General features: G+C 34.4%; 1 protein-coding gene across 2 annotated transcripts in view; it reads left to right on the top strand.

The window, feature by feature from the left end:
- The window catches only part of Sox30 (SRY-box transcription factor 30), a 36,276-nt gene that overhangs the window by 3,138 nt on the left and 16,432 nt on the right, over positions 1 to 16,706 (top strand). The window contains exons 3-4 of one of the 2 annotated variants that reach the window (XM_047556843.1): positions 683 to 862; positions 8,655 to 9,147. In XM_047556843.1, coding sequence (XP_047412799.1) covers positions 683 to 862; positions 8,655 to 9,147 — 673 coding nt within the window. The remainder of the gene's footprint in view (positions 1 to 682; positions 863 to 8,654; positions 9,148 to 16,706) is intronic. The other variant, XM_047556844.1, reaches the window with a different exon arrangement.

Genomic DNA, 16,706 nt, shown 5'->3' with positions numbered 1-16,706 from the left:
CTTGGGAAAATACACAGTATGTGGCTAACATAACTACACAGTGTGTGAAAGAATTACTTTTTTCCTGAGATATGAACAGTCTTAGGAGGGAAGAGCAGAGGTAGTAACTACAGAGGAACAGTGATTCTTCTGGTTATGCAGTAGCTACAACTGCCCTGATGTTACTCTTCTAACTTTGGAAGGAAATTGAGTTGTTTATTATGGTTTTGGAGATTGCTAAGTCTAGGAGAGTGAATCTTCCTGAACTAGGCATAAAAATAGTGACTAGTTATTAGTGACTATTATATTGTAAGATATAGACAATTTTATGGAAAGGGAGGAAACAGAAGGAGATGAATAAAGTCTTATGGAGGCATTGCTTTATAAGTAGAGGAATGCTTTTGGGATTTAAACTCGATGACTTTGAGGTACATTCTGCTACAGATTCAATGTGTTAAGGGATATAAGACATTTGACCCTCCTTTCAGCTATGGGTTACAAAATTGACAACTAGTTAGGAGCTGTATGGATATGTATGTTAACTTGCCCAGCGGAGGAGTCATTCACCCAAATATTATCATAGAACTCGGAAAAATGCTTTTAAAAACTTTGAATTATATTACATTTTTAGAATGAAAAGAATTATTTAAAGCTAAGTAGAGTCTGTTCATTTATATTAAAAACAGTCTATCTTCTTCTATAGGTTGGGTTTATCAACCTCGTCCTGGGAAGCGAAAACGCTTCCCTCTAAGTGTTTCCAATGTATTTTCTGGTACCACACAGAATATTATCTCTACAAATCCTACAACAATTTATCCTTATCGCTCACCTACCTACTCTGTGGTAATTCCCAGCCTACAGAACACCATCACTCATCCAGTTGGTGAGTTGGTTTTATTGTAGATTACTACTTTTAAAATAGCCGCATGAAAATTTTACCTCAAGTTGAAATTTTGTTTCTGAGAGGTTTAGATATTAGGCTCAGAATTTAGAACAATACTATTAAGGGGGTGGGGATCAAAGAACATTCAATAGGAGAAGGAGAAATTTCAGTAGCCCTCAAAACACTTGGTTTGCCAGAGTAGCAAATTCATGTGTAAAACCTCACCTTTTAAGCAAGTCAGAATGAGCCCCTGGATTAGTCAGATAACGCAGAAATGACTGAGGTAATTCAGTAGGAAGTAGGAGTGTCTTTTTACTCTCAGCATAAAAGAATGTTTCACTAATGAGGCATCCTGTCCTGGAACTTAGTAATGACCTGATCTGTTAAAAACCTCTCTCTTGATGCTCTGGAAAAGCAATGGAAGTTAGTCATTTTCTACTAAATATTTGTTTGGGTTATTCTCTCTCTCCAAATTTCTTCTCTATTATCAGTTACTTTTTTTATTTGTGGTATTGGGGATTGAACACAGGAGTACTCTACTACTGAGCTACATTCCCCAGTCCTTTTTTCTTTATTTTGAGACAAGGTCTCACTGAGTTGCTGAGGCTGACCTTGAACTTTCCATCCTCCTGCCTCAGACTCCTGAGTAGTGGGGATTACAGGTGTGTACCACTGTGCCTGGCTCAGAGGTTCTTTATAACATGTCTGTCGACTGATTGTAGGAACTCAAAATTGAGAACCTTGTATCTTGTTATTGGGCTATCCATCATTGGTTTGTTCTTCCTGCACCTATTTTAACCATCTCTTAGGAAGAGCTTTGTCCATTGACTATTGCTGTCACTTGTCATAAAACTACTGAAGACAAATTTCCTTGTTTACATCTTCCTGATGATAAGGCTACTCCTATGAGCTGAGAGGTAGAGCTATCTTGGAAATTGACTTCTTATAATTGTAAGCATTTTCAATGTTTCTTTTACTGTATCATTTTAGCAGTCAGTAACAACAAAGCCATATCCAAGATGTCTACACCAAAGAAAAAGATTCAGAAAGCTGATCCCGTAACTTTTTCCCTTCCCAGTATAGTCAGGTACTCTTACCCTTTACTGTTCGGTAGTATTGCCTTTAATCTTGTATTTTAAAATAGCCTTATTTATGTCTTTATTTACTTTGTTTCCATGCTATTTTTTTCTTTTTGTGATATTGGGGATTGAATTTGCGTGATCTACAACTGTCCCAGGCATTCATCTATTTATTTATTTACTTTATTGGTGCATTATAATTATATGTAATATTGGGATTTATTGTCAAGTATTCTTACATGCATTAACATGATTTGGTCAGCTTCATTCCCAGAAGTACCTCTGCTTACCCTTTTCTTTTCCCTCCCTCTGGTCCCCTTTTTCTACTGGCCTCCTTTCTGTTTTCATGGGATCTTCCCCCTTCTTTTCCCTTTCTTCTCTCTATAGTTTCCACATGTGAGAGAAATTATATGATCCTTAACTTTCTGAGTCTCACTTATTTCACTTCCAGTTCTTTATTTTTTATTTTTGAGGACTTGCCACCTTCCTGCCTCAGTCTCTTATGTAACTGGGATTATAGAAACCTGTCACTATGCCCAGCATGCTACGTTATTTGTGATTTCTGTTTTCATAATACGTGTTTCTGTATTTTATTCCTCTTTTCTGACACTTCAGTTAGATCTCTTGCATCCACTGTTAAATATACTGTATGCTTTCTAAGAAACAGATTTATCAATATTCCTATTTGAAGCAGTAGGAATTTATAATATACTATCTTAATTTTATTCCATACAAAGATATGGGGTGGCTAGAAACTGGAAGGTTTTCTTCTAATGTTGATAGAGTTCTTGCACCTGTGATGTTGTATTGATGTTGTAAGTATGGCAGACAGAATTATAGGAAGCAATTTATAGTCATACGCAATAATAACCAAACACAAGGTAATGATTTTTTTAACAATAGCCTTTGTTTCAGTAACTATTCCTTTCTTGGATCTCAAATAACAATTAGAGAATTTTATTTTACAATCATAATTGGAGAATTATTTTCCCAGATACCATCTTAATAATAAATGATTAAATTTTTCTGCTACAATGCTATCTAATCATACAGATTTTAAATATGTTATCTGAAGATTATTCTCATCAGGATGTTATATTACTTAGAGAAGTTAGTATCACTTGCAGATTTGGAATACTTGCATTGTATATTTCATATTCTAAGTAATTTATAAAACTGATAATAATGAATTATAGCACAGATCTCCGGAGGAATCAATTTTAATCTCTTATTATCTGCAGATGTTAATTTTATACCTTTTTTGTTGTTTCTTTCAACTACTTTCATATTCTAAACATAAAGTCATGGTAATTTTATTATTCAAGCATATTTGTTTTAATACTATGAAAGAGAGATGTCAAGGTAGTGAAATGTGACTTTCCTCTTGCAGAAACAACTTATTCTCTTTTTTTTTCTAGCAAGTTTTGCATTCTAACATGATACTGTATAGATTTGATCAGTTTTCAGGTATAAAAATAGATTCACCAAGCTAAAGTACTCAGGTTACCATTTCCAATAGCTAAAAATTATGTTGACTTTCCAAAAATGCTCTTGTAAGAGGCCATTTGTATTTATTTTATCTAATATTTTCTCAATTTTGCTTTTGAATTTCACTATAATTCTCAGGTGAATGCTACCTTAAGATCTGTCTTTATTCATTCTGTCCATTTGGATTAAAACATTATGTGAATTTACCATCTTACTGTAGTTGATCTAATATTCTTGAACTATCTGCTGTCAAAGTTAATTAGAATTCAGAAATCTTTGAAAGGTCTTCAGTAGGAAGGAGTTTATTGAGTCTCTCTGTTGTCTTTTGTATTACAATGACTAAATGAGTCCACTGATTTTCTTCTTCCTATTTAAAGTATTTAAGAAAATCAGTTAGTATTGACTTGGAGGTCTCTCAGACTTAGTTACTTCAGTTTTCCTTAATTCTACCTTTTATTTGCATATAACTTACAATATTTAGATTTATTTGTTTTGCTCATTTGGACAAACTTTTAATTGGTTTACTTTGATTTTGGCCAGTTAGCCATAGAAGCTTTTTAATCTGGGAGCACATATTTTTTTCTTCTGTGTTTTTAGCATTTATTATATAAAATAACATCCACTTTTCTTTAACCTTTTATTTTAGTTATCCTTATCAACTTTCTTATCATATTGGATATTGGGGTTCCAAAAGGAAATAATCCCAGAGTGGATTTTGTTTTGTCTTTTCTCATTACTGAGGAATTTAAATTTAGAAATGCTAAGATTGTACTGCATGATATTTAACACACTGAATTCATTAGCTGTCTAGGGTCTTTCTCTAATATTGACTCTCAGTCAAGCTTATTTCCTTTTATTGTGTATTCTACCATGCCTGTTCTAATAAGCAATAATTTGTGCAGATCTTCCTAGTATATTTTTATCCCATTAAGCTATTCAATCTATTTGAAAACTGGAATATAATTTGATATTCTCCCTATTTTGGCAATTTTTGCTATCTCAGATGTCTTCTGAATAAATTCTAAAACCGTATTTGTTTGCCTGCCTACCTGCCCATTGTGCTGCCTTATATTTTTTAAGTACCTATTGTAGGTCTGTGCTGTGGACAAAATATAAAGATGATTTTATAGTTTCTGGTATCAGAGTGTTCATAATGTAGTTGTGGAAAAGGTAGATGCAAATAAAACTAATTTTACTATATATTTGATATAATCTATAGTTCTCGTCTGGTATTATTTTTATATCCAATGCATTATTTACTTTGCCTCTCACATTTAATGCCATATTCCAACATCATCTTCAGTTTTTAATATCTGAAGGTGCTTATAGCATAATAGTCGAGAATTCTCTTTAGGTTTATTATTTCAGGTGTCTTTGATGCTAGTTATGCCAGCATCTTCATTTTATATTAGTATTAGTGTTCAAATTTAGTTAAAGGTTTTGGAACTTAGGTAGAAACTATATTTTAGCATGCCTTTTAAATGTCACTTTGCACATGTATGAATTTTCTGATTATATTATTTATTATTTCATTTGTCAATCCTGAAATTGTTTTTCTGTACTAAATCTTAACTAATTGACATTTTCCTTTTTTAGAATTCATAATTTTCTCTAAATTTTTAATTTAGAAGTCTACTACATTTAATTTTTTCATAGTAAATACATGGCATTTTTAGTTTACCTACTTCTTGCTTAAACAAAACACAAAAGAAAACAAATTTTCATGATTCTGATGCTGTTATGATTATATTGTGGTATAATTATATTCTGATTCATTTTTTAAAAAGATGGTTTACTTGTCGAGGTCTTAAGGTCCATTCCAGAAAAGTGTTACATCCATAAGAAACTCAAGTTATGGCTAAAAATATTCCTTGAAAAGTGATGTAATTGTTATAAATTTTCTTGAAAAGGCAAGGAGGGTGGAATCACATAGTTCAAAGCAAAGTCTTTTATAATTTGATACCAGGGATTGAACTCCAGCAGGGTTTAACCACTGAGCCACATCCCCAGCCATTTTTATATTTTATTTAGAGGCAAGTTTTTCACTGAGTTGCTTAGGGTCTTGCTAAATTACTGAGGCTGGCTTATGAACTCTCAATCCTCCTGCTCAGCCTTCTAAGCCACTGGGATTATAGGCATGCACCACCTGCAAAGTCTTCTTTTGCTACTTATTACCTTTGTCTTTTCCTAAGTTCTACTTTTCTTAGAATTGTCTAACTATTCTCAATTCTCCATTTTCCATCTGTCTCTCCCCAACTACCTACCAGTTCTCTTCTCCTTATTATCTCTTGTAGGGAAAAATTTGTCTGTTTCTGCCATGCTCTGCTGCTTCCCTGTTCATCCCAGTCATACAACAAAAACCTGGTTGCACCTTTTTTTCATTGAGCATGTGCAGTGGTTTCTTCCTCTTTGGAAGTGGGTGGTAAGAGATCTGCAGGAATTGTCTACAATTACAAATTTTTTTTTGTTTTTTCTTTTGTCATTACACTATATTACAGATCTAAAATTCTGCTCTTCATGCAATCATTAGATCATGCTAGTTGCATTAACACCTAAAATAAAATAGTTTAAATAGAAAGCTTATTTTTTTATCCATGTAAAGTCCAAAAGGAGTTTTTTTGGTTGGTAGATGGCTCTCTTCCAAAATGTAATTTATAGACTTAGGTTGATCCAGCTCTGTGGTTCTGCCATCTTTAATATATGGTATCCGAGGCCTCTGTACTGGTGTGCCTGGACCTGCAGAAGGGAAAAGAGCATGGAGGATCATGGGTGAGAGTCTTTTATGGGCCAGTCCCAGAAGAGATGGACATTGCTTCTTTTGTATTCTACTGGTTGACCTTTATCTACATGGCCACTCCTAACTGCAAGGGAGGCTGGCAAATATAACCTAACTCTGTGCTAGGAGAAGAGAAAACAAGGGACTGATTAGTTTCTGACTGACTAGTTTCTACCATATGTTATCTACAGTTCAAGGTCTGCCTTTTTCACAAACCTTCCTTGTCCACAGACAATTTTATCAGTGGTGACTGGATGTTATAGTCTTTACCCTCTTGTTTTGCAGCCATATTTTTTACTTTTTATTTTTTTGGTACCCCTGATTGAACCCTGGGGCAATTAACCAGTGAGCTTCATCCCAGCTCTTTTTATTTTTTATTTTGAGACAGGGTCTGGCCAGGTTTCTTAAAGCCTCACTAAGTTCCTGAGGCTGACTCTGAACTTGTAATCCTCCTGCCTCAACCTCCCAGTTGCTGGGATTAAAGGCATGCACGACCACACACTACTTGAATTTTGACAGAATCTATGCTTTCATGTAACTCTTTATTTACCTAATTTATGACCTTAGAGTAAAAATGTGCCTGGAACATCTTAGTTGCTTAATGAATACTTGAATTGAACGAATGCATGATTATCATGGCATGTCTCATTTTCATCTCCTCTTATAGAAATACCTTTGGTAAAGAATGCATCTCTCCCTTCCTCAGTGACTGAAACTTTTATTAATAGTTCTCTATAGCTCTTATAATTTACTTTTCATTTGCTTAGAAAGACCATATTTCTTTACCAAAAACTAAGAGCTTCTTGTACTGGGTATAGGAAAAAGAAATCTGCACCAGAGGTAGATTTAGGGTGGTAAATGTTTTGAGTACAAAAATAATCCAATTTGTAAAATTTTGAGAGATTTTGCAAGTTAGTCTGACTTTAGAGGAGGTTTAGATTTCCTTAAACCAGCACAGAGGCAGAAGTAATGTCAGCTGTAGGCTGATTTGTTAGTTTGTTCTTTCATCCATTCCAACCTTTATTTTTTTGTTGACCAGGTTCTGGGGCTATAAACATGAATAAAACAGTTTCCACTCTCAAGTGCCCAGCTTGGTGATTGTGACAGACATGAAAATATTTACATTATTTTGTGGTAGTGATAGATTTACAAGATTTGGAGGGCACATGAAGGAGGGGATTGTGCTTGATAAATCAGGAAAGGCCTGACTAGAACTTATGCCTCACAGGTGAGAAGGCTACTTCATGATACTTCATCAACTGAGCATCAGAACAGTTTTATTTACACCTTATTGCTACTTCATTGGGTTAGACGCCATCCTGAAACAGATGCATGTGTCCCTTCATTCCCGATTTCCAGGATGAGGAGAGGCATCATCTGCATTAACTGAAAGAAAAAAGGGGTGATCTTACCTGGCTATGGTTGCAAGGACATCTGTAATTCTTTTGACCTTTGACAGAACCATTTCTAACTGCAGTCTGTTCTTGAATGACACCTCTTTTTTTCTTTCTAATGCAGACAGCTAGCTGCACTGGAATAAACTGAATATTACTTTATTGCTATGACTTCTGTCAGTGTTTCATTAGGAAAGTTTACTTATATTTAGGCCACATATGTCATTTGGAATACAGGGCAACTCAGTCAGCATCCTGTCTTCAGGAACAGAAAGATAAAACACAAAATTGGCTCACCTGACTAAAGATTGTGCCTAATCCCCATCATGCCCTGCTATAAATAGCTTTCCTTTAATATCCGTCACAAATGGTTGATCTATAATGTTTTCTTTCATTTGGAAATTTCCTTATGGATTCATGTTGACTGCAATAGAGTGAAACAATTTTGTTGATCTCTTTTTTTTCAACAAAATGGTCATTTATGATTTAGTTTAATATACATAAATATATAAAATGAAAGAAAAAATGACCCATACTGCTAATTTGAAACTCCATTGATATTAAAAATAAAATTAGTATATTTAGATTTATAAAAATTCACATAATATTCAATCAAAGTCTAACTTTTCCTACTGTTCAACTGCCCTGTCCCCTTTCCTAGATGATCATTCCTTAAAGGTAGTTATTGTCAATATTAAATTACTTGCTAGAAAAAATTATATATGCACACCAGCATTTGTATATATTCCTTCTTCCAACTTATGAATCAGTAGTCTTATTCATTTATTTATTCATACAAAACAATTTGTTGGGGCTTAATCTGTGCCCACCAGAACTCTGCCTCAGTAGTGCAGTAATCAACAAAATAGAAAAGGTCTCTTGTCTCATGGGACTTAGAGTTTGGGAAAGAGAGATTTTCTAAAAATGTTAATAAACAAATCACGATGTCTTCAGTTCATTCAAAATGCTATAAATGATGATACTGTTTTACTGGAAAAGGAGAAACATGCCGTGACCCAATTAATGCTTGACCTATGCTCTTTTTATTTCTAAAGGTGAAGCCCCACCTGCCATCCAACTGCCCACACCTGCAGTCCAGCGCCCAAGCCCCATCACACTTTTCCAGCCAAGTGTCTCCAGTACTGCCCAGGTGGCCGTCCAGGCTCCAAGTATGCCGCTCCGCCCGGCACTCCCGCCTCAGCGCTTTGCTGGGCCTTCCCAAACTGACACTCATCGGCTGCCTTCCGGAGCCAATCGCTCTGTGAAGAGACCCACTCCCGTCTCTCTGGAGAGCACCAGCAGGATTCCAACTAGTGCAAGTACAGCCCATGCCAGATTTGCAACCTCAACCATCCAGCCTTCCAAGGAGTATTCCAGCGTTTCCACTTGTCCCAGAGGTGCTCCAATCCCCCAGGCTCCTCCCCTTCCACACTCACACGTCTACCAGCCTCCTCCCCTTGGCCATCCAGCCACACTGTTTGGGACACCACCACGATTCTCTTTCCATCACCCTTACTTCCTACCTGGACCTCACTACTTCCCATCAAGGTAAATGAACAGTTTTTTTTTTTTTTTTCCTTTCACTTAAAAATATAGTTAATGAATTTTACTTCTGAAGACGTATCTTTTTGGTTAAAAAGGACTCAATTCTGCTTGGAATCTAATTTAGAGATCAATTAGGAGCCAAGAAATTAGCATAAATGGATGAAGGGGGGCAGTTGAGGATTGGGGGAGCTAGAAAGAGTGCACCTGCCTTGCCTAACAGAGTAGCTCTATTCAGCCCTTTCCAGGTCTTTTCACACGAAAATATAGGTTCCAATATTGTCAGATGATTTTTTTTCCCGTAGGAAACAACTGTAAGGACCTTAAGCTCATTTAGTCAAAGCCCCTTACTGTATGCTTCTCAAACTTTAATGTGTACATAAATTATGGGGCATCTTGTTAAAATGCCAATCCTGATGTGTTAGATCTGGGTTATAGTAGGGTCCTGCTGAAGCATAGTATTCGTGACATTCTGTGTTTATTTATTTATTTATTTACTTATTTATTTACTGTGGTATTGGGGGTTGAACCCAGGAGCATTCTATCATTGAACCATATCCCCAGCCCTTTTTATTTTTAAATTTGATTTTGAGACAGCATCTCATTAAGTTACTGAGGCTGACCTTGAACTTGCAGTCCTCCTACCTCAGTCTCCAAAGTTGCTGAGCATTATGGGCATGTGCATTGCACCCAGTGATACTTTGCATTTTTAATTAGTTCCCAAATGATGCCAGTTCTGCTGGTTTTTAAATCACATTTTGAATAGCAAGGTATAGAGGAAGACTTTCTGTCTAAGAAAGTTTAAATGACTAGATTAAAGTTATATTTCTTCTTAGTGTCCTTTTAATCAAACCAGAAAATTTCCTTGTAAATTAACAAGGAAGGAATTGATTTTCATATGGAAGTGTCTAGGGAAGGCAAGTTTATAAGTTTCCATTTGGGAGTGATAGAATTTAACTCCCTTGAAAGTATTCTGATAGACTGGTAACAACCTCTGAGTTTTGGGTTTATTTTTGTTGTTGTTGTTTTGTTTTGTTTTTTTGTTCTGGGGATTGAACTCAGGGGCACTTGACCACTGAGCCACATCCCCAGCCCTGTTTTGTATTTTTATTTAGAGACAGGGTCTCACTGAGTTGCTACTTCTGTTTTTTTAATTACTGTTATATGTATAGACAGAGCTTTTTTAAAAAATCAGGGATTGAACCCAGGGGTGCTTAACCACTAAACCACATCCCTAGTCTTTTTTATTTTTTATTTTGAGACAGAGTCTCACTAAGTTGCTTAGGGTCTTGCTAAGTTGCTGAGGCTGGCTTTGAAATTGTGATTCACCTGCCTCAGCCTCCCCAGCTGCTGGGATTATAGGCATGTGCCACCATGCCCCGTCAGAGATTGGATTTTTATTGAGGTTGGAGTGTTAGACATTTAACATCAATCATATATTGTTAATTAGAAAGCAAAGCTACTCTCAACTTTGGGTATACCCACTACTCAAAAGAAACAACTTTTGGGGATATATTATATTGCTTCAATTCATAATAGGATTACTTGCTTTCAAATACTTAGCTTAGGACTGGAAGAAAGTGGAACGAAGGGGATTAAAACAAGAGAAAGGAGATTTTGCTATCTAAGGTTTGCTTTTTATTCCTTGTGTATGCTCTTTTCATCTTTTAGCAACTTTCAGGAGTATTTTAGTTCAAGGGATCAAGCCTCAAGAGACTACTAACGCAGGAGTTGATAATCTTTTCTCCCTACTATCTGCCAGGATCTGGAATTTTATAGGACTTTTGGAGAATTTTATAAAATGTTTCCTAGAGGAGATTGGGGGCAGTTTATATCTCTGGGGTTTGATTCCCATAATTGCAAAACAAAACAAAAACAGAAACAGAAGAAAAAGAGAAATTATCTTAAATGTTTCCTAGATATAGGAAAAGTATTAAGGACATAATGGAATTTAACAAATGAGTATATTTGGGGATACTTGGCCTTAGTTAGAAATTTGAGGGGTCATAACTCAAGTTGAAGAAATTTTACTTATTACATAATTTGTTTTATAAAACAGGAAAGTCTTGGGTGATTTATTCACAGGAAAGTAGAAAAAGAATCAGAGAGTGCTACAGTCTCACTCTAGCTGCTATTGTTTTTTGTTTTCTTCTTCTTTGTGTTTTGAGAGATAGACTTTTTGTGTAATTCTCACAACTATCTTGTGACTTGGGCATAACACTCCAATTTATCTAATAAATAAATTGATCATATGTCAAATAGCTTTCCAAAACAGAAGGCCAATCTTATAAATTATTACTTATAATACTTTCTGACTTTCATTTGTACGTGTCTGATGATAATTTTCACCAGGAAATGGATAATCTAATTATTTATGCTTGCCTAGCTAGTATATTTCAGTAAAATATAGTAGGAGTAAATGACAAAATTGATTGTTTTTCTCTTTTCTGAATTGACAATGAAGTCTTCTATAAATTATATTTATTTCACAATCTATGTGTGGAATTATTCAACTATTTGAATACTATAATTATAATGGATATTTGAGACATAGTTATAAACATTTTGGGTATATGTTTATTTTATATATTATTTAATATTTTTTGCTGAACAGGCCATTTGTCCCTCTGTATATCTAGGATAAAAATCAAGTAGGTTAGGTGCTTTAATCAAGAAGTCATTTTGGAAAACAGATGAACTCACAGAAGTGGGTGATCCTTCTCTGAGGGCTAACATCTTCCTGGTTAAATCTTAACCATCTTCATTTTGTGCTTTTTGAAACCCTCTTTTTCTGTGTACTACATTGATTCCATAGACTAGTTCTTCTTTCTCTCTACCCCTCCTTTTTCCTCCTCTTGCAGCACATTTTTATATTCTTTTTATATTTTTATGTGTCTCTCATATTCCAAGAGAGACATGTAGAATTCTTATTCTATTGATCATTGAGTAAAAAAAAGTGCTACAAACATATTGCAATTAGAGATATCAAAAAGGTATGAAAGACAAATGGGGAGTCATTAACTTGAAATATATAGAAAATATACTCAGATATGTATATATGGTGGAGAAGGTGAATCCAAAGAATTCCTGGACTTGTAGGAATAGATAACATCCTAATTGTTAAATTTTAGGCAAAAGAAACACAGGTTAAAAACAGTTCTCTTTAAACTTTGCTTAGGTCATAGACTCATCTAAAAATTTGAAGTTTTGGACTCTCCCTGTAATAATTGACATATACATCCATATACAAACTTTTACCTGAAACTTTATGGGAGGGGGAAATTTGCGGTCCCCAAATATGGTTGATTTAGCCTACAATTCCTTCTGTTGTACTTACCTAGGAATCAACATTGAATTTAAATATAAACAATTTAATGCCTAGGTAAACCCAGCAGAAAGGAAATAAATTTCTATGAGCCAAAGAGACCAACAAGCTGAAAACTACTTATAGTGGTCCTAAAGATGTTTTCAAATTCAGAATTGACCTCAGTTGTTATAAACTTGGATTTTACTACTTGAGTAAGAAGAGGTGCAGTATTGAATCTGTTCAAGGTAGAGTCTAGTACTAAAACTTCTTTATAAGCCAGAACCCTGGAAGGGCTTTTCAGCCTTGATAAAGGAAATAGAATAGTTTTATTGCCGATTCAGATAGAGTACAAAGAGAAACTCGATTTTACCCAGGGATCTATGTGATTTTCATTAGAAATCAAAACCCCATGGTGTCTTTCACACTGGTTGAGAATCTAAAATCACCCTATCTACTTGATACAGGAATGTCTAAGTTGAGAAATTAACATACAAACTAGATCTGGGCTGGCAATTACCTGGACAGCTGCTTTAGAAGAACACTTGCATCATTCAGGCCATTTGGGACTTTCAAATGGGGGAAAATTATCAGAACATTGTGAATTCATTATTTGTAGATCTTACGAAGAGGAAGATTACTAGCCCAATAATTTGAGGTAATTGAAAACCAGAAACAAAATCAATATGTCAATCATTAAAGAAGACTTCAGTTCCAGCTGAAATGTAGAAATATGAATTGGATTCACTTCTCTCTAAAACAATTAAAAGCTACACAAAATGTGTGAAGATACAGACATCAGGAAATGAAGGGAAATGATTCCCTTGGATCAAGCCCTAGAGAGAGGGAGGGAATCATTATCCAGAGTTGTCACAATATATTAATCAAAATTTGTAGTTTTCTTTACATCCTTTTGTACTGGAGATTGAATCCAGGGTCACTCTACCTCTGAGCTACATCGCCCCACCTTTTTTCAGTTTTTGAGACAGTGTCTAAGTTACCCAAGCAGACCTTGAACTTGTGATCTCTTGCTTCAGCTTCCTGAGTCACACACCTGGTAAAAAAGATACATTTCAGTAAAAAATTGAGACATACAAAGAAACAAGAAAATGTGACCCATTTAAAGTGTGGGGGGAGGTGACAGAAACTTTTTGGGTGGGTTCAGTATTGAATTTGACAAAGACTTCAAGGCCATTATAAATATGTTCAAATAGCTAATGGGACTCATGCTAAATGACAAAGGAAATGATGATGATGTTTCAACAAATAGAGAATATTTACGAGGACACAACGATTGTAAAAAAGAAGCCAGTAGAAATTCTGAAGTTGATCTGAACAGAAACCAAAATGAAAAATTCAATAGAGAGGGGCTTAAGAGTAGAATTCAACTGGTAGAATTAAATTTGAAAGTAGTCTAATAGGTATTGTGCAAACTAAAGAACACAGAAAAAAAAAAAAAAAAGACTGAAGAAAAATTAGCACAGCCTCAAAACCACTTCAGAATGGAACCACTATTAAACACACTAATGTATGCATAATAGGAGTAACTGAAAGAAAGTAGTATAGAACAAAAGGCTGAAAACTTTCTAAATTTGTTGAAAAACAGTCTATGTATTCAAGAAGCTTACTGAACTCTAAGTAGGTAAATGCAAAGAGGTTATACCTAAACACATCATAGTGAAATGCTGAAAAACAAAGACAAGGGAAATCTTAAAACCATCAAGAGAAAACAAATCATTACAAGTTGGGCCCAATGGCACAGTTCTGTAATTACAGTTTCTCAGACGCCTGAGACAGAAAGATTGAAAGTTTGAAGACAACCCCCAAAACAAAGCAAGACCCTGTCTCAAAATAGAAAGATAAAAAGTGCTGGGTTGTAGCTCTGTGATAATGTGCCCTTGGGTTCAATCCCTAGTGCTCGAACACACACACACACACACACACACACACACACACACAGAAATCATCATATACAAAGTAACCCCAATAAAATTAGCAACTCACTACAATGGAGGTCAAAATCCATTCTCCCTTTTTTTTTTTTTTGCAGTGCTGGGGATCGAACCCAGCACTGGGGCCTTGTACTTGTAAGGCAAGCACTCTACCAACTGAGCTATCTCCCCAGCCCTCAAAATCCATTTTCAAAGTGTGGGAAAAGATCTTCCCTCCAGGAATCTTATATTCACTGAAGCTATCTTTCAAAAATGAAGAAAAAATAAAGACATTCTCAGTTCACCAAAAAATGGAGATAAACCTTTGCTATTAAATTTGCATTTCAAGAAGTATGAAAGGAAGTTCTTTAGGCTGAAACCAAGTGACAGCTAATGGTACCTGGAATCCAAACAAGAAAACAAAAAATACCAGTAAAAATAATCATGTAATTAGAAAAAAAAATTGTATAAATATATATATTTTTTCCTCTGGCTTTCAATTGATTTTAAAAGTAATTACATAAAACAACATGTAATGATTGTTGTAGGGAATAATAATAATAATAATAATAATAATAATAATAATTCTGTTGAGAATAACAGAACAAAATAATAAATAAAATCAAAGTTGTTTTGGAGTAAGAACTTAATGCCATAACTTGAAACCTTAGAAGAAAGGAAGAGAACCAGAATGGTAAATAAGAAGATTAATATGCATACTCTATAAGTATATACTCCTTGTATTTTCTGTTTATTTAATGGACATACAATTATATAAATAATTATAATAACATTGTTGGGTTTGTAACATATATAGATGTGTTTTGTGTAACAGTAATAGCCCATAAAGCAGGGAAGGAGGCATACAGCATACAGAAGCAACACTTCTATATTTTAATGGAATTATTAGTATATGTCCAAAATAGATTTTGCTAAGTTCAGAAAGATATGGCAAGTCATAAAGCCAACTACTAAGAAAACAACTAAAAATCATAGTGAAAACAATTGTTAAAGGAACTAAAATGTTACACTAGAAAGTATTCACTTAAAGCAAAAGAAAGTAGTAAGAAACCAATAGAAGAACAAAAGGAAACCATGAGATACATAGAAAACAAAAAAATAAAAATGGCACATATGGACCTAACTACAGGGGCTTTGAATATGGCTCAGTGATAAAGCATGCCCATGTGCAAGGTCCCACACCTTGTGTAGCACCACACATACACAAAATCTTAAATCAACTATATCAATAATTATCATTAATTGGTTAAAGGTAGATATTGTCATCTTGGATTAAAAAAATCAAAACCCAATTATATGCTCTCTGTAAGAGACATTCTTTAGATTCAAACTCTTTCAAAAAACAGAAGAGGAGAAAACACTTTCTAATTCATTCTGCAAGATCAGTAATGTCCTGGTAACAAAACCAGACACAACAAGAAGAAATTATAGGCCAATATTTCTTAGGAATATGGACATATATCCTCAAAAAATAGCAAACTGAATCCAACAGCATATTCAAAAATCATATGTCACAACCAAGTTAGATTTATCTCAGTACTGCAGGGTTGGCTTAACATCTGTAAATCAATTATTGTATTATATCACATCAATAGAATCACATGATCTTCTGAATAGATGCAGAATAAGCATTTGACATGAAGTGTTCTAACAAAATAAGAATAAAGGAAAATTTGACAAAGAACATCTACAAAAAAGCCAGAGCTAACATATTTAGTGGTGAAGGACTGAATACTTTCTAAGATCAGGACAAGACAAAGTTGTCTGTTTCTGTCACTTCTATCCAACATTTTATTAGAGGTTTAGTCCAGGACAATTTAGACTTGAAAAATAAATAAAAGGTATATAGATTATAAAAGAAGAAATTTTAAAAATCTCTATTTTCAGATGATATGACCTGATATAAAATCTTAAGGAATTCACCAAAAAACCTATTATTTTATTAAAAAGCATTAAGTATATAATGCCAATATACAAAATCAATTGCATTTCTACATACTAGCAATGAAAAAACAGAAAATGAAGTTGAGAAAGCAATTCCTTTTATAATAGCATCAAAAAGAGAATGGAAAAATCCTAGAAGTGAATTTAGCAGAAATGTGAAACTTATACCCTGAAAATTACAAAACTCTGCTGAGAAAGGATGTCATTGAGAATTGTAGAATAAGGTAAATTCCAACAATCTCTTTCCAACAAAGTAACAAGTTGGTAAAAACAAAATTAACTTTTTTTGAACTATGGAATTTAACCCAGAACAGAACAACTAGAGAAATGCTTAATGAAGGATAGAGCTTTTACATTTTGACAAG

The sequence above is a fragment of the Sciurus carolinensis genome, chromosome 6, assembly GCF_902686445.1.
Source record: "Sciurus carolinensis chromosome 6, mSciCar1.2, whole genome shotgun sequence".
Taxonomy (NCBI): Eukaryota; Metazoa; Chordata; class Mammalia; order Rodentia; family Sciuridae; genus Sciurus; species Sciurus carolinensis.
Note: the sequence above shows the minus strand (reverse complement) of the source record. Positions and strands in the feature narration are given on the sequence as shown.